General features: G+C 35.3%; 3 protein-coding genes across 6 annotated transcripts in view; all 3 read left to right on the top strand.

Annotated features, from left to right (window-relative positions):
• The first annotated feature begins 4,204 nt into the window (after window positions 1–4,204).
• LOC111778817 (ethylene-responsive transcription factor 1B-like) lies at window positions 4,205–4,843 on the top strand. Its single transcript, XM_023658795.1, has one exon. It carries the CDS (start codon window positions 4,205–4,207, stop codon window positions 4,841–4,843), a length of 639 nt encoding a protein of 212 aa, XP_023514563.1.
• A 2,164-nt stretch (window positions 4,844–7,007) lies between these two features.
• LOC111778059 (putative pentatricopeptide repeat-containing protein At3g23330) lies at window positions 7,008–12,422 on the top strand. 4 transcript variants are annotated; one of them, XR_002812470.1, is made up of 5 exons: window positions 7,008–7,082; window positions 7,176–7,270; window positions 9,515–11,508; window positions 11,619–12,139; window positions 12,229–12,422. XR_002812470.1 is itself a non-coding variant. In XM_023657685.1 (5 exons), the coding sequence occupies exons 4-5, from the start codon at window positions 9,759–9,761 to the stop codon at window positions 11,498–11,500; spliced, it is 1,626 nt and encodes a 541-aa protein (XP_023513453.1). In that variant the 5' UTR covers window positions 7,008–7,082; window positions 7,176–7,270; window positions 9,515–9,560; window positions 9,695–9,758; the 3' UTR covers window positions 11,501–11,524. The 4 variants fall into 4 exon arrangements, 3 of the variants coding, with proteins under 3 accessions (XP_023513453.1, XP_023513452.1, XP_023513454.1); XM_023657685.1 differs by lacking the exons at window positions 11,619–12,139; window positions 12,229–12,422 and having other exon boundaries at window positions 9,515–9,560; window positions 9,695–9,766; window positions 9,883–11,524; XM_023657684.1 differs by lacking the exons at window positions 11,619–12,139; window positions 12,229–12,422 and having other exon boundaries at window positions 9,515–11,524.
• A 289-nt stretch (window positions 12,423–12,711) lies between these two features.
• The window catches only part of LOC111779336 (chromatin modification-related protein MEAF6-like), a 3,715-nt gene continuing 857 nt past the window's right edge, over window positions 12,712–15,569 (top strand). The window contains exons 1-4 of the mRNA XM_023659477.1: window positions 12,712–12,822; window positions 12,916–13,010; window positions 13,957–14,057; window positions 14,413–14,482. Coding sequence (XP_023515245.1) covers window positions 12,810–12,822; window positions 12,916–13,010; window positions 13,957–14,057; window positions 14,413–14,482 — 279 coding nt within the window. The 5' untranslated portion in view covers window positions 12,712–12,809. The remainder of the gene's footprint in view (window positions 12,823–12,915; window positions 13,011–13,956; window positions 14,058–14,412; window positions 14,483–15,569) is intronic.

A 15,569-nucleotide genomic window follows, 5' to 3' on the forward strand; every position in this document is an offset into this window, starting at 1 on the left:
GTGAGATCTCGTATCAGTTAAAGAGGAGAACGAAGTGTTCAAACTTCTCCCTAGTTAACATGTTTTAAAATCGTGAAACTGGTGGCGATACGTAACGGGCTCTGTTATATGGGGAGTATAATCTCCATCCCTAATTCTGTTTCGCTAATGAGAAAAAAAAAATTATCCTATTTGAAATGGGTCTCGAGTCAACGGGGTATGAACATATTCAAACCACTTTTTTTTGTGTGTTATCGAAATTGACACACACTCTCTTCTCCTCTCTTTTCAATGGTTGGAAATTGAGTTTGACCTGTTGTGGTTAAAAGTGTTGAATTGAATGATTTTAGATGGGTAGGTCTCGATTACAAACACAAACTCGTGAATTGATTTTAGATAACTGTGCTCGAGTCACCAACAAGGTCCGACGATACCTTAATACTTGGACTGACAATGGTTGTGTAATCGATAACCAAAATGGTGATAAATGATGTTGCAAGGAGTTCAAAAGGTATTGACCTAGCGTCGAGATAAAGTTCAATCACAAGGCTTGAGCTTCAAGTGAGTAAAGGGACTAGAGTCACGATTTAGTTAAACGGTACGCAGAGACTTGGTGCATTATTGAACGATTCAAGTTGTATGCATAGATGTTCGAGTCGATGATTAGAGAACCTCGTCAAATTAAAAAAAAAAAATTTTAAAAAAAATAGAATTTATAATAAATGTTATTTTGAAAAGGGTAGGTGAGAAAATTTTCCTCATCCAAATGGGCCGAGCCCAATGGTGTAGGCTTTAGGTATAGAAGGCTCCTATATTGAAGAGCCCATAATTGGGCATGAGCCTCCAGTAGTTTACCGGATAAATTAATAAGTCGGACATTCCTTCTTGGCCACGACCAGATAAAGCTAAAGTTCCATTAAAGAGCATTTCCACGGGGTAGAACCTCCTCAGAGAATATAAGGTTTTCATGAGGCTTATCTTGAGCCGTTGGGCTTCCCCTCAAGGCTTTAAAAGCCGTCTGCTAGGGGAAGGTTTCCACACCAAGGGTGATTTGTTCTCCTCTCCAACCAATGTGGGATATCGCAATCCACCCGGCACTCATTCTTTTATCCAATCGATGTGGGACCGTCCCCAAATCTACCCCCCTTTGGGGGACGCTCATTCTTTTATCCAATCGATGTGGGACCGTCCCCAAATCTACCCCCCTTTGGGGGACGCTCATTCTTTTATCCAATCGATGTGGGACCGTCCCCAAATCTACCCCCTTTGGGGGACGCTCATTCTTTTATCCAATCGATGTGGGACCGTCCCCAAATCTACCCCCTTTTGGGGCCCAGCGTCCTTACTAGCACACCGCCTCGTGTCTACCCCCTTCGGGGAACAGTGAGAAGGCCGGCACATCGTCTGGTGACTAGCTCTGATACCATTTGTAACGACCAAATCCACCACTAGTAGATATTGTCTTCTTTGGGCTTTCCCATTCGGGCTTCCCCTCAAGGCTTTAAAACGCGTATGCTAGGGAAAGGTTTCCACACCCTTATAAAGGGTGATTTGTTCTCCTCTCCAACCAATGTGAGACATCACAATCCACCCCCCTTCGGGCCCACCCTTATAAAGGGTGATTTGTTCTTCTCTCCAACCAATGAGGGACATCACAATCCACCCCCCTTCGGGCTCCAGCGTCCTCGCTGGCACTCATTCTTTTATCCAATCGATGTGGGACCGTCCCTAAATCTACCACCCTTTGGGGCCTAGCGACCTTACTAGCACACCGCCTCGTGTCTACCCCCCTTCGGGAAACAGCGAGAAGGCCGGCACATCGTCCAGTGATTGGCTCTGATACCATTTGTAACGACCTAAATCCACCACTAGTAGACATTGTCTTCTTTTGGCTTTCCCATTCGGGCTTCCCCTCAAGGCTTTAAAACGCGTATGCTAGGGAAAAGTTTCCACACCCTTATAAAGGGTGATTTGTTCTCCTCCCCAACCAATGCGGGACATCAGAGTTTAAGAGAATATTTTTTGTATAGAAAGTCTCAAATTCAAGATCTTCCACCGCACGGATTTTCTAAGAAACAAAGTCATAGACTCGTGAAAACATTGAAGCTATCTGATATCGTATCCAAATTCTAAATCTTGGGCATCATACCTTACCGTTCAACTCTTAAGGCACCATGCCCTCGAGGTCAAATGCTCAAATTTCCACGTCAGAAAATTATAAAATAAAAAAAAAATAAAAATAATAAGATAAGAGAGAGAGAGAAGAAAGAAGCATGCAAAGCTTGAAGTTGAATGCAGGCGAATTGACCAATTATTGGATGACCTTTGATTTTTCTTAATGACGTCATTTTCCACTTAGAATTATTTTGAATATTATAATTAATTGATTTTGCAAGTGGGAAAAAAAATTAATTATTAGCTTCCAAATTTTAAAATTATACACTTTTGACTAAATATTTTTTTATACTATCAACTTGATATTATATTTTACGTCAAATATTTACTCCAATTATTATTTAATAAATAAATAAAAAATTCAAGATAATAACAATTATTGTCAACTATCTTTTTATTATTATTATTATTGTTATTTTTCCTTTTGTCTTTTCTTTTTTTTTATTTTTTAATTTCCTCCTAATTTTGGTTCCATGAACCATCCCAAAGGAACCAAACATTTATTTTTCACATGCCCTAATTATAAATAAATTAATAAATTATTAAAACTATATATTTAAAAAAATTTATTTCACTTATTATAAAGTTAAGGTTAAAATTTGAAAATATATTTAATCTAATAAAAAAATGGTCATATTTTAATAATAATAATGGCAGTGCATTATTATATATTAAAATATAATTTATTTATTTTTTTAAAATTAAGAATTTGTGGTAATAGGATTTGAAGTGAACGTTCATGGCGGCAGCAAACCATGGGAAATATTGAGCCGCCCATGGGATTTATTCACGTTGGTTTGAAACTTCTTTACGATTATTTATTTGTGATCGGGTCGTGCGGAGAGATATCTATGGAGTGAAGTGAAAACGGTGCTCGTTTTTAAATAAAGATCTTTAATCATATGACACCCGAGTAACCTAACTCGATTATAGGTGACGTTATCTTGTTGCAGGAAAATATTAGAGCTATCGTGTTCATATTATCAATATGAATATAGCTTGTGTTAAATAGATGCATTATATAAAAGTTATTTAGTATATAAGAAGTTGTAAATGACGTATTTGTCCTTTACCGAATTTTAGAATTCAAAACTTGTGTAAAGCGGTGGAGAACATTGATGTTGTAATGTTACATGTTCGAGAATGAGGAGTAAATTGAAACTAATTGAACCGAGAGTGATGTCGAGAGGAAACTTAAGCTCGATTTATGTGATATCACAACAACCATAGGTGAAGGAGGTGCAATCGACTACAGAGAAGTGGTCAGATGTATAATCAACGATCGAGAAGTGAGGCTGTAATGAATTAAAGTGAGTGAACAATCATGAGAGAAAGATGGGAAGGCAAAGTTTGTTCGCAACTGCCTATAGTCGAACCTAACGAGATGAGTTCGATCGATAAAATGGTCAGAGCTTCTATAAGAGCCTAAGTCTACCGTTAGCAGATATTGTTATTTTCGGGCTTCCCTTCAAGGTTTTAAAACGTGTCTACTAGGTAGAAGTTTCCACACTCTTATAAGCAATACTCCGTACCACTCTCCAACCGACGTGAGATCTCACAGTTTCGAATATCACTGAAAAATACATTAAGATTAGTTAGCTAGACGTTATTTATGTTCTTGATTCGTAAAATTTCCACTTGGCATGAACCTCCCGTGTAGAGTTTTAACCCAATCTTATCGTCCCGTTCTTAATTCAACCCGCATGATCTGAATTCGAACCAAATCGGTCTAGCTTTGGAAATCATAAGAATTTGGTCAGCAAAAAACGACATTGACGGTTGAGAATTTAGATCCCTCACACGACAACCTAAGCCAGAGGCAGCCGCCTCTTAGCCTCAAACAAAATCCTTTGACCCACGTGTCTTAATTTGCTTTTATATGGTCCTCCCATTTTTTATATTACCAACTTTGTATTATAATATTTTCGTCCATATCATAAAAACCTTCCTTTTTTACCCTTATAAAAAGGGTCTCTTAGCTTTCCTATTTTATCCACAAGCCCCTAAATCTCTCAATAATTCCCAAAAAACCCCATCTTTAATTCCAAATATGTCCCTTCATAACCATCTGTTTGGTTACCAAGAAAATTTTGAAAATTTTCCCGGAAAACAGAATTCCCATCTCTCATTTCACTTCAATTACTTGGAAGAGATGTTATTTGCCGACATGTCGTTATCGTCGTCGTCATCGTCGTCTGATTCGAGCCCTTGTTTGTCTCCGGAGATGCACGTTAAGGAGGAGATAGAAGACGGCGATATTGTTGTGCAAGAAGATCGGACACCGAAGGAGGAGAGGGCTTATAGAGGTGTGCGGAGGAGGCCGTGGGGGAAGTACGCAGCCGAGATAAGAGACTCGACTCGACAAGGGGTGAGGGTTTGGTTGGGGACGTTTGATAGTGCGGAGGCTGCGGCATTGGCTTATGACCAAGCCGCGTTTTGCATGAGAGGTGCATTAGCTACACTCAATTTTCCAGTGGAGGTTGTTCGAGAGTCGCTCTATGAAATGAAGTATCGGTGGGAGGTCGGGTGCTCGCCTGTCTTGGCGCTCAAACGACGTCACACGATACGGAGGAAGAAGATGGCAGAAGCCGAGAAGATGGAGAAGAAGATGAAGAAGAAGAAAAATGTAGTTGTTTTTGAGGATTTGGGTGTTGAGTACTTAGAAGAACTTTTAAGTTTGACTTCTTAATTCATATTCTCTTTATTCTTTCCGATCATTTTTTCGATTTGAACATATGTAAATTAGTTCGTGTATTAATAATAAACTTTTTTTTACCGATTAAATTAGTTCTTATAACTGCATTAACGCCGTTAATCTTTATACAAAAAAGTTAAAAAAAAAAAAAAAAATTACCACCAATATATGAACAGAAACGTCAATCTACCTCTCTTAGATCACTCCTGAAGGTATAAAGGTACTTTTTTAAATTTTTTTTAATGAATTATGGACAAGAAATACATTTTTTAAAATCTCGAGAATGAAAGGGGCAATCTAGTAATTCTTGGTCTGTGAAGATACGTTGTTAGGTGCTTTGTTTTATTTTTCCATTGAGGCCGAACCTAAACATGTGCTCGAGAGACAGCTGTCTATATACTGATAAGGGATGTATAGATTCTCGAGAAGAGAGGAGTCGAGGTGGTCCCCCGGACCGCCCGAATCCCACGAGTGAATAGAAAGTTGGATCTACATTGGATTTCACCTGAATCAACCCATCTATCTTCCTAAGAAGAAGTTTGGTTTCAAACCCCGGTTCAAATAGGAGAAGTACGCCATGCTAATGTACGTTCAAAAGTATTTTTAAGATAAAATGCAAAATTTATAAATATTTTTATTAATTTAGCAAAATTAGGTTAAATATATATATATATATATATATTGTCATGGCGCAAAAGCAGATATGGTTCGGTATTCCCTTGTTCCCTGTATTGGTTATGTTCTAGCAGAAACTAATCGAGCTCCGTTTGATCTCCCAGAAGCGGAAAGCTGAATCAGTTACAGGCTATAACGTAAAATATGCACGGGATGCAATCCTTAATAGTCCAGTGTTGGCAGAAGCCAATATCCCAGGGTCCCGAGGACTCATTCTGACTGAAACAAGAGGTGGGTCTTTACCAAATTTCAAATATTCGCAATTTGAGGGAATATATATATATATATATATTTGTATACTCGGTCATTAATTATAGTCATTATTGATCGGCTTCATTCTTCTAGACGCATATATATTTTTTAATTAATTAAATGTTTATAATAATAATAATAATAATAATGTATAAAACCTCATTTTTATTATTGTTATTTGAGGATTATAATAAGATATAATAATTATAACACATGTTACATTATATGTTAGGGTTGTTATTATGGTCAACCTGAAAAAAGGGAAGAAAAAAGAAAGTCAAAGAAACCAGATGGTGCAATGGATAAAACCAATGACCCATTTTTGGATGTTTGGAGTATTAGTTGATTTTTTATTTTTATAGTTAATATAGTTGAATTTCAACGTTACACGAATCGTGTAGTTTTAATAAATCTTAAAACGGATACTTGTAATTAGTTTATTGTTCGATATGTTCCGATTATGTTTTTTTTTAATATGTTAATTATTATTATTTAATTGATTTCGCAAAAAATTAATTTCATAGTAAGATAAAGTATATATAATGACTAAAATGAAATTAATTTTTTTATTTTTAAATATTTTATTTAAGTTTAATTTTTTTTTTTATTTACCAATTTGAACATAGTTCGACTAATATAAAGTATGTATTGGTGATAAAAGCAACTTATGAATATAAAGAAAACAAACAATTTTTTTTTATTGAAAATATTCTTTTATTTAGCTTAAATTTTGAAAATTTTGGTAAAACTATAAAAAAAAATTAATAATTATATAATATGACCCAAAAAATCTCGATCAACCTAACTAGGTCACAGAAATAAATGAAAACTTTATAAAATGATTCGTGAGTTTCCTCAAACTAAAGTTGGGTTAATAACACGACTCTCCACAATGGTATGATATTGTCCACTTTGAGCATAAGCTCTCGTGGCTTTGCTTTGGGATTCCCCAAAAGGCCTCATACCAATGTAGTTAGGATTCCTCACTTATAAACTTATGATCATTCTCTAAATTATCCGATGTGGGACTTTCATCATCCAACAAAATTAACTTAAATTTATTGTTAATTTTAAAATGTGATATATATATATATATTAAAAATTATTTTTTATTTTTTTTGTTATTTATTATTCACCAACTCTTAAAATATAATTTTTTTAATTATTTAAAGAGTAATTTTTTAATATATATATATTAAAATTGAGGGGTAAATTTTAATAAAGTGACTTCCTGGTGTTCTTCAAAATTACCCCCAATTATCTTAGGGCTTCTTCTAGGTTTCCCGCGACAATATGGAAGCTGAAGGTAACCGTTACATTCCCCTTCGATTTTTTCTCTTCTTCTCAATTTGAATTCTTCTGTTCTTCGCGCTCTTGATTATGGAAAATTATGTTTCAGGTCAAAACACTGCCACAAATCCGTCCGCAATGCTCGCCGGTCTTCTAACCAGGAAAGCAAAACTCCACGACGAACTTCGGACTATCGAGAAGCAGGTTTGTAGGATTTTTGTTTTCTGTTTACTTATCTACGTTTCTTGCTATTTGAAATCTTGTGTCACTTGTTCTAAATTCACTGTCTCACATTTGTTCTTGTATCTACGTTTTTGCATTTCCTTTAGATAGAAAACGATTGCAGTTTGATACTAGTTTTAGTTAGAACAGTAAAATGATATGTAGTTTTATGTCTCAAGCATCGAACTAACTGAAATGCAGTATAATTTGATATGGAAATGAAAAACTTTGAAGAAAATGAGACTTTTTCTGTGGACCCTCTACCTAAAAGAAGTGCTAATGACAGAATTCAGAAGAAACTCCTTGACAACAACAAATCGGAACTCTCTATTTAAGCATACGAGAACCCCTTACAGTAACAACTGATGACAAATGCAAAGACTAATTACCAAACAATTACAACATAACCCTCCTGCTGGAGTTGACTACATTATGAGTATAATAATTTTTACATGACTTTAATGATTGTTCTTGAAAGATTCCTTGGCAAACCAACTACACTAAAGAGTAGTTTTTACTGCATTTACCTGCAATAACCTCGCTTTGTTTTTCAGCCTTACTCCCATTAGCAGCAGGAGAGTTCTACCTTTATCTTCTATAAAAAAAAACTCAAGAATTTTAAAGATCTTAAAAAAAAACGTTCTCCCAACGAGATGACAAAATCGACCGTAACAAACCAGACTGGTCCAACTGGTTGATATAATGCAAGCAAATTGCAATCCTTGATGAATTTCAATCGTTTCGAGAAAACACTCAGTGAGAAACCCATTGGATTAGTTCATCGCCCTCTCTGTATCTTCTTCTCCGGTGAGTTACTGCTTTGTGTTCGCGTCTTACTTTTTTCTTTCTCGCTTATTATTGGTTGTTTGAGCTTGGGAATGTTGGTGTATTGTGTTCATCTGTGTATCTTGCTGGATTGTTGTGATTCTCTCTTGCTAAATTACATTTATGGCCATTGAAGAACTGATTTCTTACTTTTCTGGTAAAAGTTGTGATGTGTACTTGATCCAGAGTTGAAAACTTCACTGAATTAGGACTAGTTTGTACTAGAATGCACGTGTTGGAAATGAATAAGAAATTTGTGTTGCCAAAGTAAAATGTGTGAAATATGAGAATAACTTGAAATTAAAAAGAAATTAACTTGACTTGGTTTAGAAGAAATGGAACCACATTGATGAACCAAAACGAACCAAACTATACCGGGTATGTGGTCAAGGGCAGAGTGAAGAAGGAAGGAGGGGGCTATTGAACTCCTCTTGGCTTGTTTTATATTAAAAGCAATGTTAAGAGGTTGAAATAATTTCTTTTTCTTTTTCTAATTTACCTCCATAATATTTCCAAATTTAAATATTACATATATAAGAAGCTAAAATGTAAAATTTTGTCCCTCGCTACGAAAATTTCTGGCTTTGCCCCTGTGTGGTTGTCAATTTATGCAAAAGATAAAAGCAACATCTGGTCATATTGATGACAATATTTGCCAATCGTCTTTTATACTTGTGAAACCATCTCCAGCATGCTAGTTATGTGCCATCTTTATCTTTAGAGATGGTTTTTATAACAATGGGAAGGAAAGATTGATTGAAGTAAAGACAAGAAAGAAGTTAACCTCTCAATATGATGATCAAGGAAACCCTTCAAAATTGGAAGTCAAAAGAGGTGGATGATTAAATTTCACACTATCAAGAATTATTTTCTTGGTAACACGAGAAGTTTTCATGTTGATGAGATAAAAGAAATGTCGATAACTTGGATACTTCTATTTATGCTCTCTCTCAAATGTTCAAAAGGTTGGTATGATCTAATAGTGAGGGGAAGTACAATTTTAATAATTTCTTACTTCTATTTATGCTCTCTCTCAAATGTTCAAAAGGTTGGTATGATCTAATAGTGAGGGGAAGTACAATTTTAATAATTTCTTATTTCTATTTATGCTCTCTCTCAAATGTTCAAAAGGTTGGTATGATCTAATAGTGAGGGGAAGTACAATTTTAATAATTTCTTACTTCTATTTATGCTCTCTCTCAAATGTTCAAAAGGTTGGTATGATCTAATAGTGAGGGGAAGTACAATTTTAATAATTTCTTATTTCTATTTATGCTCTCTCTCAAATGTTCAAAAGGTTGGTATGATCTAATAGTGAGGGGAAGTACAATTTTAATAATTTCTTATTTAAAAAGTGTAATTTTTATAATATCAGTTCTTGTTCTAACTTTTCTTTTCCAGGAAACAAGCACCAGCAAGGACATCTCTCGTCGTCATTGAAGTGTTTGTGAGTATAATTTGTGAGCAGTGGGTTGGATTGGTTTCTGCTTGATGAACCTTGTTTTTGTGCCTAAGCCTTGTGGCTTATTCATCTCACATTGCTACTCTACTCTTTTCGGGCGTGATCTTTATCCACCTCAGCGTCTCCTCCATATTCTTCAGCACGCCATCAATCAACAATCTCAGAAGTTCATCCGCGAATCTCATGCGCAGGTTATTACTCATGGGTTGGAACAAAATAATTTCTTGATAACTAAACTTATCTCTGCGTACTCAACTTGTGGTGACCTTAATGAGTCAACTCTCATATTTGACTTGGTTTCAACTAGGACTGTTTGCATATGGAACTCCTTGATTAATGGGTATGTTAAGAATTGTGTGTTCCATGGGGCATTTCATCGTTTTAATGAAATGCAGCAATGCGATATAGTGCCGGATGACTTTACACTATCCACATTGGCAAAAGCATCCAGCGAGCTTAGGAATGTGACTATTGGGAAATCGATTCATGGGAAGATTGTTCGACTAGGGTTCATATTTGACATTGTTGTCGCTAATTCCCTCATATCTATGTATTTCAAGTATGGGGAGTGCAAAGAATCCTTAAAGCTATTTGATGAAATGCCAGAAAGAAATTCTGGTTCATGGAATGTCCTGTTGGCTGGCTATGCAAGTTCTAATGATTGTTTCTATGTTAAAGAAGCGTGGGACATTGTTGTTAGAAGCATGCAGATAGATGGAGTAAAACCCGATGCGTTTACTATTTCGAGTCTTCTGCCTTTGTGTGGCAATCCCATTGGGAAATTGAATTATGGGAAAGAGCTCCATTGTTATATAGTGAAGAACGAATTGGATCTTGATTTTGGTTCAAATGTTCATCTCGGTTGCGGCTTGATTGATATGTACTCGAGGGACAATAAGATCACTGCCTCTAGGCATGTATTTGACCAAATCAAGCGTAGAAATATTTATGTTTGGACAGCAATGGTAAGAGGTTATGTACAAAATAAAGATCCAGATAAGGCATTGATTCTTTTCCAGGAAATGCAGATGAGAGATGGAATATTACCAAATAGAATATCCCTTATTAGTCTTCTCCCGGCTTGTAATTCACTTGCTGGATTAATGAATGGAAAACAAATCCATGGTTTTGCCATCAGAAAAGGATTCAATGATGATGCATCTTTGTGTAATGCTCTAATTGATATGTATTCAAAATGTGGTAGCTTGGAGAAGGCAAGAAAAGTGTTTGAATCTGATTCCTTTCATAAAGATACAATCTCTTGGACTACATTAATTTCTGCTTATGGGTTACACGGACAGGGCAAGGAATCCATAAGGTTGTATAACGATATGATCAAGCTCGGTATCAAGCCAGATCAGATAGCTGTAGTCGGAGTTTTATCCGCTTGTAGTCGGTCTGGTTTAATAAAGGAAGGTCTCCAATTATACAGCACTGCAGTTCAGGACTATAGAGTCGAACCAACTGCCGAGATCTGTGCTGTTATAGTTGACATGTTGGGCAATATGGGCGAACTCGAACAAGCATTGAATTTTATCAAAATGATGCCAGTAGAACCCGGTCCCAGCGTCTGGGGAGCCCTTGTTTCTGCTTCTATAAGATACAAGGACTACAAGATTTTGGAATTGGCTTACAGATCTCTTATTGAGTTAGAACCGGAAAATCCTTCTAATTTCATCTCACTGTCAAATTTGTATGCTTCTGCTAGCAGATGGGATCTGGTAGCTGAGCTTAGACACACCATGAAGGAAAGAGGTCTGAGGAAGTCTCCTGGTTGTAGTTGGATTAACATCAATACAAAGACCCATTGTTTTCATGTTGCTGATAAAGCACATCCAAGTTCCAAGTTGATTTATGAAGTTCTAGATCATGTTTTCAGTACAATGAATGAACCTATTTCTGATGATTTGGAGTATTGGATCTAATCACTTGGGTATTTGGTTTTTAAATCTCCAACTCTCCCTGAATCACGAGTATTCTTATTGTAGTTATAGATCCCATATTGGCTTGGCTACTGAAATCATTTATTTCCCTCTATTCTAGCTTCAGATTTGGCTAAAGTGCTTTTGTGGGCTATGGGTGGAGGGCTATGAGATCGTTCACTCAATCTCAAGGAAAGAACTCCTTGAGCCTTAGTTGGAAGCTAAATCAAAGCTAAGCTTGTAGGCGGTAGAGAAAGTCATTTTGCAGGTATACCTACGGATCTATGTCCCTGAACAGTCTTGAAGAAGGCCACTGCCACTGTGGTAAGGGAAAGATTCATTCTCGTAGGCTTGGTATGATACAGTTCAGTTCCCTTCCAATCCTAATTTGAGGTTATAGTTTTGAATCCTGCTTAGCTTTCGTGATGTTTAAATACCACATCATAGTCGAAGTCTAAAATAGTCTCTTCATCTCTTCCTACTATAACTCATGATTAGAAATTTTATAAAGTTATCACGTAAAAGTTTATTCATAGAACCTTTCCAGGATCTTGAAAAGGGTGGTTGCCAATGTCGAGATTCCAAGCATATTGTGACATCTGCAACTCTGTATACTCAAACGTTCGCAAACTTCATTGGAAGGTATGCTTGATTTACCATTTTAATTCTACCATGTATGTGTATCTTGGACGATAAAGCCTCTCGTAACTAGTTCACAAAAATATTTGCAGGTTCCCAAGTTTCACATCCAAGAGACGAGATCGAGGCAGCTAGTCGAACAGCTCATTGCAGCCCCAATGAAAGGGGTGCCCAAACTTTTGACAAACGAAAAATATTGTAAAAGTTTGTGAGGAAAAAAAAAAATAGAGGATTATTAAATAGGATATTTTTCGTTGTATTTTAAAATTTTATTAATGTATAAAGGACTCGATTGAAATATTATTTTAGGTTAAATTATTAATTTGGTCTCTCTAATTTAAAATTTAACAAAAATTTGAATAATTGTTTTTGTTATTAATATATATTTAAGATATGAATGCATTTTTTAATCCGAAAAAAAAAATTAAAAAAAATATTTAAAATTTTATAAATGATTATGTATTAAAATGTATTTTTATGTGGTTTAAAAAAAGGAAAATATTTTTATTTTTGAATTTAGAATTAAAAAAAAAAAAGTAAATAAATAAAGAAGCAATAAAGATTAATTTGTAATGTGTTTTATTCCCAAATAAATAAGATTTTGGTAGATTCGTCGTGTTCTTCAAAATTTCCCCCAATTATCTTAGGGTTCTTCTAGGTTTCCCGCGACAATATGGAAGCTGAAGGTAACCGTTACATTCCTCTTCGATTTTTTCTCTTCTTCTCAATTTGAATTCGTCTGTTCTTCGCGCTCTTGATTATGGAAAATTATGTTTCAGGTCAAAAGACTGCCACAAATCCGTCCGCAATGCTCGCTGGTCTTCTAACCAGGAGAGCCAAACTCCACGATGAGCTTCGGACTATCGAGAAGCAGGTTTTTAGGTTTTTCGTTTTCTGTGTACTATTTTATTTGGCTATCTACGTTTCTACACTTATTACGTTTTTGCTATTTAAATTCTGGTGTCACTTGTTCTAAATTCACTGTCTCACATTTGTTCTTGTATCTACGTTTTTGCATTTCCTTTAGAAAGAAAACGATTGCAGTTTGATACTAGTTATAGTTAGAACAGTATAATGATATGTGGTTTTATGTCCTCAAGCATCAAAGTAACTGAAATGCAGTCTAATTTGATATGGAAATGAAAAACTTCGAAGAAAATGAGACTTTTTCTATGGACCCTCTACCTAAAAGAAGTGCTAATGACAGAATTCAGAAGAAACTCCTTAACAACAACAAATTGGAACTCTCTATTTAAGCATACAAGAACCCTTACGGTAACAACTGATGACAAATGCGAAGACTAATTACCAAACAATTATGACATAACCCTCCAGATAGAGTTTTCTACATTTATGAGAATAATATCTTTTACATGAATTTAATGATTGATCTTGAAAGATTCCTTGGCAAACCAACTACACTAAAGAATAGTTTTTACTGCATTTACCCGCAACAACCTAGCTTTGTTTTTCAGACTCACTCCCATTAGCAGCAGGAGAGTTCTACCTTTATCTTCTATCAAAAAGCAAAGAATATCAAAGATTTTAAGAAACGTTCTCCCAACTTATTGCACCTGCAGAAAGTAATTTTTTTTTTTTTTTAAATAATAATAATTGAACAAGAAACTGAAACTTTTTGTTGATATCATTATTTATAAAGTTACAATAAACCTAACCTTTTCTTTCATGGGTAGCTACATTCCAATAGCTTACCCCATTAGCAAAAAACATCAGTGTTGTATTCTTAAAAAACATTTAGGATAACTTCTTTGGCTTTTCTTCCATGTAATGTCACTACTTATATTCTGTGAAATATGCAGGTCTATGACATGGAGACTAATTACCTACAGGATCCAAGCCAATGTGGGAATGTCTTGAAAGGTTTTGAAGGATTCCTGTCTGCATCTAAGAGTTCTGCTCTGTATGGAGTGTCTATAATATTATTTCTCAGCAAATTTCCTTTAAAGTTTCTTGATTCTTGCGTGTTTCTTGCCTTCTTAACACACTGAGGTTTATGTTAATTGAATTTTCGTTTACTAATGGAATCAATGGAATTTTCTCTTTCCTATCAAAATATAATTTAGGGAAAGTTACACTTAGATCTTTGGGAGGTGGTGTTCATTTAATGTTCAGTATTTTTACAAAGTTTTTTTTCCTTCCGTTTATCTTGTTGTTTGGTCATATTCTGGGTAATTTTATTGATTTTAATGGAAGGCTTGTATTTTTGTTAAAAAATATGAAAGTGGAGTAAAGTTTCCTAATACTTGTGGATGCAGTTTGAAGCGGTCTAGGAAATTTCAGCTTGACGATAGGCTCTTCTCGTTGTCTTCAGTTACCTCCCCTGCTGTATGTACTTAACTCAACCTGTGGTGGAATGGGAAATTTAAGATTTTTCTGGTTATTCTGGTCGTACTCTCTCACATGGACAGTTTTTCATTCTCCTGTGCTTATGTATCTTGCATGAGATACTACAATCAAATTCTTCCTACTCACAGGACAAAGAACTTCTCCTTGGTGCCATAGTTTTTCCCGATAATACTTTTAGTTATGCTATACGAGAAATCATTTTTCATATAAGACAATTGTAAAGTAGCTTTTAATAGATTTGGTTTAAAAAAGATAAAACCCATCTGGGGGTTTAGGTAAGGACCTCTATTCTCTGGATGAATACTTCTCTTTTATGCAAGTATGTCAGGCAGAGCTTGAAGAATTGCTTTTTGGTGTTTAAACTTCTGAGGAGGTATCAGGCTGAAGATGAATCTGATGAAAATCAAATATTTTGTGCGAGGAAGTTCAGATTTATACTGGAAATTTGGGTTTTAAAGCTGTTTTTTACGCATGATTCTTTAAGGAATTTCCTTGGGAGGGGCAGTCCTAGAAAGGGAAGGGTCTTGGAAGCTAATTATTGAGAAGGTGGATTGTAGTGAGAAAAGTAAGAAGATTAAGGTTGACTTTATGTAATGCTGCTGCTCTTGAGAGCCTTCCTGCTTATTTTATGTCTGTTTTCCTTTTACTGAAGACTGTGAGAGATAAAGTGGAAAGAAAAATTAAAATTTTCCTTCAAGATGAAATATTGGGCGAAAGTTGAATAATTTAGCCCCGTCTATAACCATTTGGTTTTTGAAATTAAGCTTATTAGTGCAGATTTTTCATTTGTTATCTACTCTTTTCAAAAACCAAACAAAGTTTTGAAAACTTGAAAGGAGTAGTTTTTAAAAACTTGTTTAGGGTTTAGGGTGCTGTTCCCAATACCAAGAGATGTTAAAATGCAGAGAAGAGCATGATATGACATCGAAGTTTCATTGCATGTGCTATTGAATATACTTTGTTTTCCATCTGGAAAATGTAAAATTTGTTATCTTCTACTTTTAGCCCTTTTCTGTCATAAAATTTTCTCATCACTCTTATCTTACTACCACACTGTGTCCCAACC

Source organism: Cucurbita pepo, chromosome LG17 (assembly GCF_002806865.2).
Source record: "Cucurbita pepo subsp. pepo cultivar mu-cu-16 chromosome LG17, ASM280686v2, whole genome shotgun sequence".
In the NCBI taxonomy this organism is placed as follows: Eukaryota; Viridiplantae; Streptophyta; class Magnoliopsida; order Cucurbitales; family Cucurbitaceae; genus Cucurbita; species Cucurbita pepo.